General features: G+C 37.2%; 1 protein-coding gene across 1 annotated transcript; it reads left to right on the top strand.

The window, feature by feature from the left end:
• Window positions 1–8,573: 8,573 nt before the first annotated feature.
• LOC138899780 (uncharacterized) lies at window positions 8,574–9,312 on the top strand. Its single transcript, XM_070186471.1, has 3 exons — window positions 8,574–8,858; window positions 8,966–9,098; window positions 9,212–9,312. Exons 1-3 carry the CDS (start codon window positions 8,574–8,576, stop codon window positions 9,310–9,312), a joined length of 519 nt encoding a protein of 172 aa, XP_070042572.1.
• The last annotated feature ends 7,465 nt before the right edge of the window (window positions 9,313–16,777 follow it).

The following is a 16,777-nucleotide window of genomic DNA, read 5'->3' as shown; positions in this document are numbered from 1 at the left end:
CAATCATTTCAAAATTTCAACTTTCGCCATTTCGAGCCAAATTCAACCACGGACCTCCAAATCACAATCCGAATGCGCTCCTAAGTCTGAAATCATCCAACAGAGCTAATGGAACAATCAACTCAGTTTCGGGTTCAAATTCACAAAAAGTCAAACTTTGTCAACTCTTTCAAATTTAAAGCTTCTAGCTGAGAATCATTCTTTTAAATCAATTCCGAATAACCTGAAAACCAATACCGACGATTCAAATAATTCATATTACATCATATGGAGCTACTCATGCACCCAAATAACTGAGCGAAGTGTAAATGCTCAAAACGACCAATCGGGTCATTACAGTTATATTTTTATACAATTGAGCCATTGAATTTCTCTACTTGTTTAACTACGTACTTATTTTAATTAATTGAATGGTCATCGATTGAAAATGCCTATTTATTATGTATTTCTTGGGAAAGGTTACATATTTAGGTAGTTGTTGAACAACGTCACTCCTAACATATGTGAGGAATCAATACGACAGAGCCTTGACGTGATCATAGTGAGCGGTAAGATAATGGAAGCTACGTAATTTGAGGAATATGTCTAGTAAATTCTTGTAGTTGTTCGGGAGAGAATTACGATGCATGATGTGCTCACGATCAGTAGAAAATACTTTGAAAAAATTATAGGAGATGTAGCAGAAAAAATTCCGACAATTGGTGAAATCATAAATCTAGACCTCCATAATCTTGTCTCCAACTTTATCCTTGTTAGTTGATTATTTTACTGCTTTCTAGTATCTGCTAGTTAATTAGTTATAAATATAAATCTCAATCTTTATAATTTAGAAAAGTGCTCAAACTTTTCTTAGAGATAGCAAACAATTGTAGCTAATTAGTTCTATGTGAGATTCGACTCCGGACTTTTAAACCAGATTATATTTGCAGCGACCACTTATTCTTTTTAGGACTAGAATTGGGCGTGATCACAACGCGATGTGCTCAATAAGTATATATTTATATACACTAATTTCTTGACACGTGCAACACACGTGTATGCTGAATCATGTAGTACACTATTTTGTAATAATATTAATATTATTCTAATAAAAATTTGAGTAAATAATTATAAATGACAAGAAAAGTATAATTTCTTTGTAAATGATTAATATGGATCGTCGTATAGTAACATATTTATCGAGATCAAGAAAATTGGGTATTATATAAATCTACAAAAATAATTAATCAAAGTTTAATTAGATACATGTGATTATTTTTTACTTATTTTAATTTGATGCGGTACAAATGTGTAATGAAGCGTAGCTCATCTAATATTTATAAACAATATTTCTCTGGTATATATTCATTTCATCTGTTTTGATTATTCTGTCATGACTAGGGTTGTTATTGTTTGAAAAAGACTACTTTATTAAATATAAAAAAATTATTATAATGAGACAAGTGGAGAAGCAAGACTTCTAACTAAGATGCAAGACTCCTAAATTGTCAAGCTCAACAAAAGATATTAACAAATGCAGGAACTTAAATTTACAACACACTTATAATGAAAATTAGATGAGGTGGTTAAATTCCTACAACAAGTGAAATGATTAATACAACACCAGTAATCTTAGATTCTATCTTTTGATTAAGTTTTGCCTACGAGTATGAATGAAAGACACTGTCAACAACCATTTTTATTGCCAATTTAACAAGTAAATGAGCAAAAAAAAAACCATCCGTCTCATTTACCTTAAAGACTATTGTAGGCATGCAAAATTTATTGGGTTTAAATTCACTAACATAATTTGGACTATAGTTTAAATATACTATTTCAAATATATATTATGGACTAATATAATTGAATTAATTATATGAGTCTAATACATATGGGTCAAATAAATAAGCACAAATTCATTGGGCTAGCCCATGTAATTGGGCTAAAAGTGATGAGCCCACTTCATTAAGTCCAAGACTTTATATTTCTAGAAGCCCAACTTGGTGCCACATGTCAAATGACGTGGCACACCAAGTCAAACGGAAGAGCCAATAGGATCATGCCCATGTCAAAATGACAAGGCATGCCAAGTCAAATTAAAAAGCTAATGAAATCGCGATACATATGCAAGTAGCATGTTGTGGCCAATCAAATGTGGCCTTGTCACGCTTCAATCTAATTGGTTGAAAAGAGTTTGTTCTCATCACAAATCTTTCCTCCCACAACTATAAATAGGGGTTTTCATAACTTTGAAAGAGATACTAGAAGTTATAACAAGAAGCAAGACAGAGCTCGTGGATCAAACACTGCAAATTCCTCCACAAGTTTCAAGCTTCAACCAATCAAGTTCAAGGAGTACGAGTTCAAATCAAAGTTCGTTTCATTTGAATTCAAGATCATCATTCGTGGAAACAAATATAGTTTTAAGATCAAGCTCAAAGGCCCTTGAATTTATTTACTATTGGAAAGAAGAATCAGACGAATCATGAAGATTTTAACACTCAAAGTATTTGAAATCAAATACTATGATTGTTGCAGTATTTTTCCGTCTCTATTATTTTCTTGACGCAAATTTATTGTCTACAAATTCTGACACGCCAGGTCAGGCAATTTCTACCTCTCATCTCAACTTTTCAATCACCAAAGTTCAAGAACATCGAAATGGCTTAAAAGAAAATCAACTACAGATCAACCTCCACCAAGGCAGCTAATTTCAGGCTCTACGCTGATGTGGAAAGCATCTTTGATATTACCTTTGGAAGCTTTGGACCAGTTACAAGAAGCAAATAAAGCTCTCTAGGACAACAAGTACTCTAGGACAACAAACACTCTAAGTGCAATCCGTATCAACCCCCATTTTCGGGTATTCATCCTCAAAAGGAGAAAGATCCTATATGAACACACCCAAAGGAGGAAAAGATGTTGCTAAAAATATTAAGAAGACTCTAGCTCTACTTAACCTCTCCAGATCCAAGAACTCTGCTATGAAGGAAGATGATGACACTTCAAGTAATGGGTCCTCCCCACCTACACCGCATAGTGTGAGCCAATCAAGGATCAATATATGTGACAATCCATGCTATTCTCCGTCGTCCACAACAATCATGCAAGAAATGGTGACAAACACTTCATCTATGGAAGAGCAATTGACAAACTTGACAGAACCAATTGCTGGCTTGACCAAGTGCATTCATGATGCTAGAATTGACAAGTTGGCTGATAGAGTGGGAATCTTGATGGAAGAAGAGTCCGGTCATGTACCTGGCAAGCTCCCATAAGTTCTTGGGAATGATCCTCCCCCAAGACAAGTATCACCCACTAAGGCTATCCCTATCTCATCTGAAAGGATGATTCCAATCGATTAACTAAAGGAGTTCATTGAAGGGACTATCAAAAATAAATATGAAGTTTCTTCCAAGTCCTCCCTTACATACGCAAAGTCGTACACCATAAGGATAGATATGTTGAAGATTCTTGTTGGCTATCAACCTCCAAAGTCCACAGTTTGATGGAAAAGGCAATCCAAATCAACATGTGGTGCACTTCGTAGACACATGCAGCAATGCTGGGACTTATGTAGATTACCTCGTCAAGCAGTTTTTCCGCTCGCTAAAAGGAAATGCTTTTGATTGATATACAGACCTCGAGGCCGAATCTATTGATATATGGGATCAACTAGAGCAAGAGTCCCTCAATCGCTTTTCTAGCACAAGACGCACTGTAAGCACAGTGGATTTTACAAATACTCATCAACGAAAGGGTGAACTAGTTATTGAATTTATCAATCATTCGAGGAATTCAAGCCTCAACTACAAAGACAAGCTTCTGGCATAGAGATGTGCATCCAAGACAGGCATTAGGGACTGTGCTACATCTTGCAAGGTATCAGGCCTAACACATTTGAAGACCTTATAACTCGTGCCCATGACATTGAATTGAGCATGGCCTCCGCTGGAAATGAAAGGCTGCCCATCTATGAGCCTCGCAAAGGGAACGACAAGCAAGAATTCAGGAAATGGAGCAAATTCGTACCCGAGACAAAAAAAGGAAGCGATGAATGTCAACACATCACCTATGAAGTTCACAACGAAAGTGAGCAAGAAGCACATTATGAAATCCACTTCCTTTCAAGATAAGACAGGTGAAAAGTTGACTCTGAAAGAAATTCAAGAGAATGAGTACCCATTTATAAATTTTGATGTGCCTGCAATTTTTGAAGAACTTCATAAGATGAAGCGGCACATTTTTGAAGAACTACAATTTTTGAAAAACTTCATAAGATGAACTTTAAATGAAGCTGGAAAAATAAATGACCCAAATTACTGCAAATACTATCGACTGGTTAGCCACAATCTGGAGAAGTTCTTTGTCTTCAAGGAAATAATTATGGACTTGGCTCATGAAAAGAAGATCGTGCTTGAAGATGAGAAGGTAAGCGCAAACCAATTCCCTATGTAGTTTCAAAGAAAGTAAAGATGAAGAACTACTAGAGAATAATAAATACAAAGACGATCAGTCAGATAATGAAGGTTGGACCTTGGTGACTCGTCGTAGGTTCCACAAAAGAAGCCCACAAAAAGAATCAATAGAACAACCAGCAAGGAAAACAATGGTAAAAAGACCGAGAAAATAGAATCCAGTTAAGCATTTGAGAAAAGCAAAAGAGGAGGTGAACCAGCCTTAAAAGCCACGCCTCCAGTGACATTGGAGGAGTTCCTACCAAGTTGGTTTCGCATAAAGATTTCCCATAATGGTATCGAGGCCTCTTGTTGCAATGTTGATAAAGGAGAATAAACGAGTAATGACTCACCGTTAGTACCATCTTTGGAAAAGCCTATTTGGTCTATTCCTTGAGAAGTTAATTTTTGCGAGAAAAAGGTCACATTCACACATGATGACCTTCTACTAGGTGACAAACCTCATAACCGTCCATTATACATGGTTGGCTATATGCTCGATGAAAGGGTATATCGAATTTTGATTAATTGAGGGTCCTTAGTAAACATCTTGCCAATTCACATCATGAAAGAACTTGTCATTCCCATGGATGAACTCTCAAAAAGCCACTTCATGATTCAAGGATTCAACCAAGGGGGCAAAGAGCGATAGGAGCAATAAAATTGGAGATCACCATTGGATATATGCAATCAAATGCATGGTTGTATGTAATCAATGCAAAGACTTCATATAACGTCTTGCTTGGAAGGCCTTGGATACTTGAGAATAAAGTTGTTCCATCTACCTACCGTCAATATTTGAAGTACTACAAGGATGGGGTCGAGAAGAAGATAACTTCTGATGACAAGCCATTCACTTAGGCTGAGTCGCACTTCGGTGATGCAAAGTTCTACTTGAGCAACCATGTTGTGAAAGAACTAAAAGCTGTTGATGTCATGAAGAGCAAGAATGATGAGTTCACAACTAAAAGAGTTGAGGTGAATGTTGAGAAAGCCAAAGATTTGCTGAGGAGGTACACCCTAACTCGAATAAATCTTGTAGAGGTAACATTATGTCTTATGAAAAGAAAGTAACTCCTGCGCTCCGTTATGTCGCTAAAAAAAAAGAAAGAAGAGTGAGAATCATTTAATCTCCTAACCAATACGTTAAGGGGCTTAACTCTTCCAATCAAACGAATTGAGGAAGTAAAGTTGCACTCAACGATGTAGGGTTTGTGGCCCAAAATCTTTAGCAAAATGTGGCACTCCCTACAAAGAGTACAAATGAGGCTTTGATCCTAATTCTTATAGGCTATTTGCAAAAGCTGGATATAATCCCAATGAGCCATCAAAAACAGGGAAGATCTCGTTAGAAGATGCTACAAGGAAACCAGGTGAAGGTTTGGGATACAAGAAATCATCACCTGTCCGCATCTCTATAAAAGGGTTGAGCGATAATCGTATCTCTAAGGAAGATGAACCCGCCACTTCCAATAGGCCTTCTGTCTTTAATTGACTTGGAAAATCAACTGTTAGGACTTCCGTATTTGAGAGATTGCATCCATTAAAGAAGAGGAATAGGTTCTAGAGAAATTATCAAAGCATAAGAACACCCGCTTCACCCAAAATCCTGAAGATCTCTAAGGATTTCCAAATTTTGGTTATTTCTAGAATGAGACGACAAACAAAACTTGTAGTTTTATGTAAAGAAGTACTAAAAGTAAAGCCATATACTGTGGTCTACACTTTGGAACATGATTAAGATGAAGAAAGTGTGGGTTCTTCATATCATGTTACTGCACAAGGCGAGTATAGTGTTTCATCTCTAATGGAAGATGACATAAAATTGGAGGATGTTTCACCATGTTATCACATATCCTTCAACGATGGACCCTCAAGAAGATGAATATGCTAAAGATGCTCCGCCTGCACTTGAAGAAGAGGTAAAGACAACAGTTGACGCTTTGAAAGAAGTAAACCTTGACACTAATTAAGAACTAAGGCTCACTTATCTAAGTGCTTTACTAGCAGCCGATGAAGAAAGCACTTACATTGAGTTACTCAAGGAGTATAGGAATGTCTTTGCTTGGATTTATAAAGAGATTCCTGGCATGGACCCCAAAGTAGTTGTCCATCACCATGCAATCAAGAATGGTGCTTGTCCTGTTAAACAAGATCAAAGGCGCTTTAAGCCAGACTTGGTTCCCATGATTGAAACCGATGTTAAAAACTCATCGAAGCTAGATTTTTTCATGAAGTTAAATACCCAACATGGGTTTCAATTATTGTCCTTGTAAGTAAGAAGAATGGCCAGATTCGAGTGTGCGTTGACTTCAGGGATCTCAACAATGTGTGTCCCAAAGATGAATTATTGCTTCATATTCCAGAGATGATGATTGATGCTACTACAGGGTACGAGGCAATGTCATTTATGGATGGTTCATTAGGCTATAACCAAATTCGCATGGAACCAAAAGATGAAGATATTATTGCATTCCGCACCCCCAAGGGCATCTATTGCTACAAGGTAATTTATTTTGGCTTGAAGAACGCTGGTGCTACTTACCAAAGATCTATGCAGAATATTTTTGATGATATTCTCCACAAGAATGTCGAATGATACGTTGACGATTGGGTGGTAAAGTCAAGAAATAGGAGCGACCACTTGAAAGACTTGAGAATGGTGTTTGAGTTGCTCCCGAGGTACCAACTTAGGATGAATCCACTGAAATGTGTCTTCAGAGTTACTTCTGGAAAGTTCCTTGGTTTCATTGTCCGGTATCGAGGGATTTAAATTGATCAAGTCAAAGTAGATGTAATTTTGAAAATGCATAAGCCTCGGGATATTCATGAATTTGAAATTCTGCAAGGAAAGCTACCATACCTTAGGAGATTCATCTCAAACCTGGCTGGGAGGTGCCAACCATTCAGTCGCCTCATGAATAAAGGCGTTCCTTTCAAGTGGGACTATATATTTCGGCACAAGAAAGGTCTGTTGGAGCGTTGTTGGCAAAATGGTGAAGGAAAAAAAAAACTCCTTTTACTACTTGAGTAGGATGATGACACCAAATGATCTGAATTATTCGCCAATCAAAAAGTTATGTTTGGCGCTAGTCTTCTCAATCCAAAAGTTGAAGCACCACTTTCAAGCTCATGTCATTCGTCTTGTTTCTAGAGTAAATTCCATCAAGTTTGTGATGTCAAAACCTGTCCTTAGTGATCGACTAGCAAGGTGGTACCTCTAGTTTCAATAATTTGAAACTGTGTGCATCCCTCAAAAGGATATAAAGGGACAAACATTAGCAAACTTCTCGGCAGAACACCATATACCTGATGATTGGGAGCTAACTGATGAACTTCCTGATGAGGGCGCAATGGTCACTGAAGTTAAACCTCCATGGAATATGTACTTTGATGGTGCTGCACATCATGGAGGAGCTGGCGCTGGCGCTGGCATAGAATTTATCATTTCCCAAGGTGAGGTTCTTCTCTATTCTTTTACGTTGACGCAACTCAGCTCCAACAACGTTGCTGAGTATCAAGTATTAATACTTGGGCTTGAAATGGTTGTCTAAATGAAGAAGTTGTAATTATAAGTCTTTTATGACTCTCAGTTAGAGATCAACCAGCTTTTAGGAAGTTACGAGGTCAAGATACCTGAACTACGCCCATACATGATTATGCTAAAAGATTAATGGGGTGGGTCGGTGACGTGACTATTCAACATGTGCCTAGGAAAGAAAATAACAAGCATGATTTCTTAGCTGCCCTAGCTTCATCATTAACCCTGCCTAATCAAGTGCAAGTTACTATCTACCAAAAATGGGTAGTACCGCCGCCAAAGGAGGGTGAAAGTGATGAAAATTAACTCGAGCATCTTGTCGTTATTTCTGAAGCTGATAAGGAAGAATGGAAACAACCCATTATCGATTACTTGCGCAATGGGATACTTACAGTAAATCCGAGGAGAAGGACTAAAATTCGTCGTCGTGCGCCTAGATTCCTTTACTACAAAGATACTCTATACAGAAGATCATTCGAGGGAGTACTCTTGCGATGATTAGGGGAAGATGAAGCACTCCAACCTTTGCAAGAAGCACATTATGGGTTACGTGGATCATATCAATCTAACCAAAGCTCCACTTCCATATAAAAAGGATGGGATATTATTTGCCGACAATGTTAAAAGATTACTTGGACTATGCTCGAAGATGCAAGGCTTGCCAGTCCCATGAAAATTTTATTCATCAGCCTCCTGAAGTGCTACATCCGACCTTTGCATCATCGATATTTAACGCTTGGGGATTGGATGTTGTTGCACAGCTACCAAAATATTCAGGCGGACATTTGTATATCTTGGCTGCAATCGATTACTTCTCAAAATGGGCGAAAGCCATTGCCCTCAAGGAAGTAAAGAAGGAGAATATTGCAAACTTCATCCGAGTAAATATCATCTATCGCTTTGGCATTCCTGTTACATAATAACGGATAATGGTAAGCCATTCGATAACAAGTTGATGAACAAGATTTGTGATCTCTTTGTATTCAAGCAACATAACTCTTCTATGTACAATGTTGCCGCCAATGGTCTAGCTGAGGCATTCAACAAGACTCTATGCAACTTGCTAAAGAATATCGTCTCCAAATCCAAACGAGATTGGCATGACCGTATGAAGAAGATCTGTAGGCATATAGGACAACTCACCGCACACCAACACAAGTGACCCCTTACTCACTTGTCTATGAAGTTGACGCCATTTTTCCACTTGAGCGTCAAATACCTTCATTACGATTAGCTATTCAAGAAGGGATCACTGATGAAGAAAATACTCGACTTCGACTAGCAAAGTTGGAGGCTCTTGATGAGAAGAGGTTGGAAGCTCAACATAGTCTTTAATGTTATCAAGCTCGATTGTCTCGCGCCTTCAATAAAAGAGTTCTCCCAAGATCCTTTCAAGTAGGAGATCAAGTCCTTGCCATACGAAGACTAATTATTACATCCCATAAACCTGTAGAGAAGTTCACTTCAAAATGGGATGGTCCCTATGTCGTGCAAGAAGATTTTTCAAGTGGAGCCTACAAGCTAGTTGATGCAGATGGCATGAAAATCGACCCTTTCAATGGAACGTTTTTAAAGAAATATTATCCTTAAAGTTGTAACGCTCCTTAATGCAAGAGCAATAACTACGTGTTACTCCTGGCCTGCAAGAGTATAAACTGTGTACGGCCCGAAAAAAGTCCGCTAGGTTGAAAACCTCAAAAGAGGCGGCCTAGGCAAACGTTAGGACATAAACAAAACTCACCCATTTTGAACTACGATATGTCTTGATTCGCTTCACCGAGGTACATAGGCAGCTTAGAGTTTCATTCTATGTTCAGTCGCATAAGTTCAAAAGATACATATTGCCCCAATCGTTGTTCGAATGAAGTATGATAAAATTTAATCCATTCAATCAGGCGATTCTTCTGTTGATCTTTGGATCCCATATGATTTAAAAAGGGCAAGCCTCCATGGTATTTTGGTACGTCAATGGGAAGACTATAGTCTTTTAGGAGGCTGCCATGTGTTTGTATTGAAGTCCGAAAATTCACTATATTTTCACATTCTCCAAACCTTCAAGTTTGTTGGCCTTTCAAATCTGCTCTCCGCCCTAAAAAGGGGAAAGGAGGAGAGGCATAAAAAAAAAGGGAACTTAAGTATAAGAAGAAAGATTACATGGTACGGTGTTTCAAATTCAGTAAGACTTGAACCCAAGATATTTGGTGAGAATAAAGCTCATGAATTCCTATTTCTAGAATTCAAATCATCTTTTGATCACGAGGCTTCCATACCAAGACATAAAAGTTTTGGCAAAGTCGTGCTAATTTGGAACCGTCGGTATATCAGAATCTAATGTTGACTTTGAAATATTATCTAAAACTATCCTTAAGGCATTAAATTTTATATTTTGGATATGTTTTATATTTTGAAGTTTAGTTTTCGAAAAATCAAAAAGTTCATGATTTTGACGTTCCTATATCAAGATACAAAAGTTTTGGTGAAGGCACGCAAATCTAAAATCGCAGCATGCTAGAATTTAATGTTGATTTAGAAATATTATCTGAAACTATCCTTAAAGCATTAAGTTTTAAATTTTGGATATGTTTTAGATTTGAACGCCTATTTTTTATGAAATCAAACGGTTCCTGATTTTGACGTTTTTACTCCAAGATATGATTTTTTTGGTGAGACTGTGCAAATCTAAAATTTTCAATGTGATGGAATCTAAAGTTGGTTTCAAAATATTATCTGGGGCGATTCCGAAGGTGTCTGATTATGAATTTTGGATATGTCATAGATTTTACAGTTTGATTTTGAGAAATCAAATGGCTCATATTTTTTATATTCTCACATTGATATCTATATATATATATATATATATATATATATTCCTATCACAAAAGGTGCAAAGGTGATGAACAATATTATCCTCAAAGAAAAAGGAGGATGTATCTTCAAATACAAAGAACTTCGAGACATAAACTGCAACGATGTTTAAAAAAAGTCAATTTCTATTATGTGGACGTCAATACATCATTCTAAGTAAAAAAAACTATTGATATTGAACCTCAAAGAAAAAAAAGAGACATCAATGAAAACGTGTGATATAAAGTAAAACAGATAGAGTTTTCATTTCTAAGAATAGCCGCTAGTTAATGCATGAAAAAGAGAGGCACATAAAATACTCTATATAGGCTAATCTAAGCACAACTTGTAATTGACCAAGTCTTGAAGGGTAGCCTCTAAGTGTTTCTTCTTCTTCTCCATGTCGGCCAAATCAACAGCAGTCACCAAGGAAGCATTAAAACATCTACAATACTCCTCTTCAGTAGACGAGACTCTAGATTCAATCTCTTCAACCTCTTTTCTTGGCAGCATCTCGGAGAGCTCATAACTGCTTCACCTTCCCCTTGGCCTCTTTGAGAGATTGACTGGTGAAATATAGTTCCTCGACCTTCTCTTGTTTCTCAGTCAAGACAAGATCAATATTTTCCTTGGTTTTTTTAAAAATGACTTTATTTAACTTCCACGACCTTATCGGAAAGAGTCGTCCATGCCTGATCATACAAAGTGGCAAGCTCAAAAAATAATTTCAATAGGTTCTTCAAAGGGGAAATATCTACACCCTTTTCCATCCATCTCTTCGAGAATCACTTGGACCTCATACGCAATAAAAGGAGCATGGTCAGCAGTAAGATTGGAGGTTAGCATGAAATTTAGCCCAAGCATCCAAGATGAAATTATTGTGAAGTGTCAAGACAATTAACCTTTCTTTCGTCAAAGATAGACATTGTTGGTGGTGGTCGTTTGTGAAAATTAGACCCCAATTTTGTTTTAACTCCACTATAAGGATTGTAAGTCACCTCTAGCTCAGACATAGATGTCAGAAGTAATTTCCTTGAGTTTGGCTCCGCCATAGATTCACTACTACCTTGTGGTTTGCTTTGGTGTGACAGTATCGAGATGTCGACATTGTTTGGCTACATAGAAAAGGTAAACGGTTAGTGAAGTAATCTCTACCACATGCAAATTAGTGTCTCTTAGCTTATCCGAATGTGGTCTCAATTTCCCCAAACAACATCTCCACGACTGCTACTGCTTTCATTTTGAGATGGCTGCTTGTTAGAAGCCTGATGAGTTTGAGCAAGAATCTTGTCTTTTTGAACTTCTTCATATGGAGGTTCCTTTCTTTTGTGTGGTACAACTACTGTGGATTTCAGGGGAGGAGGTTGGCCTTTCTTGCGATTCTCTTGAAGTGTGTTCTCTAACGACGTGATAGCAATTGGCCCAATAAAAGTTATAAAGGATTCCAAATGATCTTTAAGAAATCTCCCATGCACACTTGTCCACCAGGATTTGTCCTCTGACAAAAATAATTTTTTTCCCATAGATATAGCTGGGGAAAAGTTGCCCTCGTGTTGGTGGAATTATGTGACACACCAATTTGCCAAAATTTGAGTCCTTCTTCTAATGAGGCTCTGCGAAGGTCATTTTCCAAAATACCGAGACTAGTATGATAAAATACAAATTAACGGCTAAATTGATGTGGACTATATGGTTTAAGAATAAAAGAGTTCCCAAACCTCAAAGGGAGAAAATTAAAATAGAAACTCATAAAATAATTGACCTTTCAGATCTGATGCTTTATCATTATCCTCAAAATAGTAAGGTTCTGACCCCTCCGATATGGTAGAAGTCCAAGATGCATTATTTGCTTGATGGATGCGTTTTCTTGCATTTGTATCATCCAAATACCTTGCAGCGCCTTCCCTGGAATACGCCACCATCAATGGAACATATGGTAATTTTGGAAGCACATAGTGTGTCTTGAAGTAGTGAGCAAGCCAACCGTATACATAATGAATGGGAAAAGAGATTCTGATATGCTCGAGCTGTGAGGACTTGGAGATCTTGTTTAAACCATAGTAGATGCTCGCCAAAACTAGGATTGCAAGGCTGAATTTCCATCTATGTGCCATCATGCTCGCCATTTTAAAGGTCCCGGGTCGAATAAAATCGCTATCATGAGAGGGAAATAAAAATGCATACAACTAGCAAGATAAGAACGCCGCCAGATACGTGATTTCTCTCTTTTCATGTCAGACCCCAAGCTTAGCAAACATCGTCTCATCCGCGCTAGACCATGCAACTATTTCTGGTATAGGTCCAGTGAGATTGCGCGTTGACTTCAAACAGGTAGACGTTTTCTCCTTCCTTACTGAAGCAGGTTTATATCTCAAATATCTCTTGTACCAAAATTCAATCCACTTGATAAATGAGACCTTTGAATCATGACTATCCCTTTCTTGAATATGGTTAAAGGTAGTAAACAGGTATTCACAAGCTCGAGGAGTAAATCTTTCATTCTTCTCATTAGCACCTGTGAGTTCGATAGCTTCGGGCACAACTTCTTTGTAAGGAGAACATCCAATATGTAAACCACCAATGGTATGTAAATTCCAAAGAGATATGGATAGTTCTCCGGATGATATAAGTAAGGTATTCGTTGTGGGACACCAAGCTGCAAGAAATGCTTGCAAGATATTTGAATTTCGATAATATGTAAATAAAGAGCATAGATGACATCATAAATTCTTGTTGTCTCCAAAGCCCGTTGACTTCTTCCAAGTATGTCTTCAGCCCATTCCCATTACCACTAGATATGATGATATTCACCGTCAATTCTCAAAGTATCTCTCCAGCATATCTCCCCTTGAATCATACGCCGTCCTAGGCAAGAAAGGGTACTCGCAACATTAAGTTTTCATTGGTAAGGAGTCTGAATAGACCACATTTTAGTTGAATTTTAGTTGTTCTTTGAATCCAATCTATCATATGGAGGGAATTCTACAAAAGTGGCCACAAATTTGCATATCAACTACCTAGTGGAGTGTAAGTTAACAACTTGGTTATAATCCTGCCATTCTTAGCATCACTTATGGGATACTTGTGCTTGAAGGATGGAGATGTGTAGTCTCTTAAGTGAACCATTTCTTTGAAACTGCATAAGCAAAAGAAGATTGGTAAATATTAAGTTAACGTCAATTGACAAAATAAGAAGAACATTTTAGTCCTTTATGCTTTAAGCTAATTTCTATATGCGATTAAGAATTTTTCCTTCTATATCCTATCATGGGTTTAATCTTTTATATGCTGATATGAATTTATCCGTCTATATTGTAATATGAATCTGTCCATCTATATAGCCATGTGAATTTATCCGTCTATATAGTGATGTGAATTTATCCGTTTATATGTTGATGTGAATTTGTCTGTTTATATAGTGATATAGATTTATCTATCTATATGGTGTTGTGGATTTGTCATCTATGTGTTGTGATTTATTTGTCCTTTTATATGTTGTAAGGGATTTGTCCTTCTATATCTTATAGTAGTTTTGATCATCTATATGCCATCATGAGTTTATCCTTCTATGGGACGTCATGGAGTTGCCCGTTAACTTGGCACTCGACGACTTTTTGTGATGACCCGATAGGTCATTTTGTATAATTTTATCTCGTTTCCTATTTTGATGCTTCACACATGTGTGTTTATGGTTTTATGACTTATGGGGTTGATCGGTTTTCTTCTATGAAGATTTCAGGTTGATTAAGACCCTTTGATTCTTGGCTTAGAAGTCTAAGTTGTTTATGTTAACCAATGATTGACTTTTATGAAAACAAACCTGAGACGGTGTTTTGATGGCTCTCATAGCTTCGTATCGTGATTTTGGACTTGGGAGTATGCCCGAAATTGAATTCAAAAGTCCGTAGGTTGATTTGTGTTATTTTGCCAAAATTTGGCAATTTGAAGTTTAGAAGTTTGACCGTAGGTTGACTTTTAGCTATCGGGTTCGGACTTGAAATAGGTCTGTTATGCTATTTAGAACTTGTATGCAAAATTTGATATCATTTGGAGTTGAATTGATAGGATTCAGACACTTAGTTGCAATTCTATAAGTTTTTGAAATTTTCTTTGAACCTCATACATTTTGGTGTCCGATTCGTAGTTCTAGATGTTGATCATGCGAGTGAGTTCGTAAAATATTTTTAGACTTGTGTGGATGTTTGATTTTAATCCCCCAGGGCTCGAATGAGTTTCAGATGCGTTTTGAAATGGTTTGAACTGAAAATTGGTTTTCTGGTGTGCTGGTGCTCTGTTATCGCAATTGCGAGCACCAACCTCGCAATTGCCAAGGTGAAAAGGGGTTCTATGATGTCTCAACTGCGACTTACCCCTTCGCAATTGCGAAGTCAGCAGGCCTGGGGCTTGGGTCGCATTTGCAATGATTTTTTCGCTTTTGCAAAGATGTCCAGATTCACAATTGTAAAGCCTTTTTCGCAATTGCGACATTTGTTGAGGCTGTCAGGGTTCGAAAATGCGGCCCTGGTCCGAAATTGAGGGGGTTCACAAATGCAAACCCTGTGTCACAAATGCGACATCTTCAACGGGACAAAAAGGGCTGGGGTCGGGATTTTTAACATATTCTCTCATTTTAGAACTCTAGACTCAGTAGGAGGCGATTTGAAAATGAGATTTTCATCTACAAACTTTGGGTAAGTGATTTTAATGGATTTCCAATTATATTTCATTAATATATCTCAGATATAACATCAAATTCATGTGAACCAAAGTGAAAGTTTGTGAAATCTTGTCAAGTTTTTGAAAAATAAAAATTTGAGTTTTAAGAGTCGATTTTGAAACTAATCTCATATATCGACTTGTGGGTTATGGGTAGTTGGAATATATCCTTGGACCCGATTTTTGACCGGACAAAGACCTAGGTTGAATTTTGTTGACTTTTTGGGAAAAATATAAAGATCATAGTTTTATCTATTGTAATTATTTTTTATTGCATTGTTTGATGATATAAAGTCAATTTTGGTTAGATTTGAGCCGTGTGGATGCACATTTAGGGGGGAAACTATTTTCGAGGGTTGAGTTGGTCTAGTTGAGGTAAGTATCTTGCCTAACTTTGAGTGGGGGAACAACCCCTTAGGATTTGGGATTGATTGTATTAATTATGTTATGTGAAATTCGTGTATGCAAGGTGACGAGAGGGTATACGGGTTATATGTGGTATTTGACCGGTTTAGGTTATCAAGACTCTTTCCATGCCTTTAATTGAATTATCATATCATGATTTAATTCTCATTGTTAATCTAGTCTTACACGTGTTAGTTTACCCTCACATGCTTTATTTGACTTTGTTAACATTTGTTCTACCTCTTGCTTGTCGTTTTGCTCTTATATGCCTAGTTGAAGTTATTGCCGTCCTTATTGTCTTGCTACCTCTTTAATTATTGAATTACTTGTAATTGAAGTTGTTATTTCGTGAAATATCCTCTTGTTGAGTTATTGGTGTTGAAGTTGTGAAAGTCATTATCACATTGAGGCGAAGTTGTAAAAGTCGTTATCACATTGAGGTGAAGTTGTTAATTATTGAGATACCTTCCTTATTGAGCAATTCACATTCATTGTTATTTGTTGATATTCTTGTACACATTGTGGTTGAGCCATGGGCTATTGTTGTGGAAATATTGATATTATTGATTTTTAGCAAGCTATGGCATATGGACACTTGTGGTATGAGTTGTTATTGTATTGTGATATTAATGCGCTTGTGACGGTAGAAGGATAAGGGTTAATGTGGATGTGGCGGTAGTAAGATGGGCTAAAGTAGGTGTAGCTATTTCGGAAAATATCTTTTTTTTCAAAATTGTCTAAATGTAAGGCTCACACGGCGGTATAAGGAAAGATTGTGATTGAAATTGAGAAATATGAATACGAGGCGGTACTTCGGTTGTGATTCTTGTTGCAT

The sequence above is a fragment of the Nicotiana tomentosiformis genome, chromosome 10 (assembly GCF_000390325.3).
Source record: "Nicotiana tomentosiformis chromosome 10, ASM39032v3, whole genome shotgun sequence".
Classification (NCBI taxonomy): Eukaryota; Viridiplantae; Streptophyta; class Magnoliopsida; order Solanales; family Solanaceae; genus Nicotiana; species Nicotiana tomentosiformis.
This window is presented reverse-complemented; position numbering and strand designations above follow the sequence as displayed.

Bases quoted from the DNA above. Each gene is read 5' to 3' on its own strand.
- LOC138899780 (XM_070186471.1), top strand. From the start codon at position 8,574: ATGGGATATTATTTGCCGACAATGTTAAAAGATTACTTGGACTATGCT. The intron at 8,859-8,965 runs GTAAATATCATC...TTTGTATTCAAG, and splicing joins ATATTGCAAACTTCATCCGA to CAACATAACTCTTCTATGTA. The intron at 9,099-9,211 runs GTAGGCATATAG...CATTACGATTAG, and splicing joins TGACCGTATGAAGAAGATCT to CTATTCAAGAAGGGATCACT.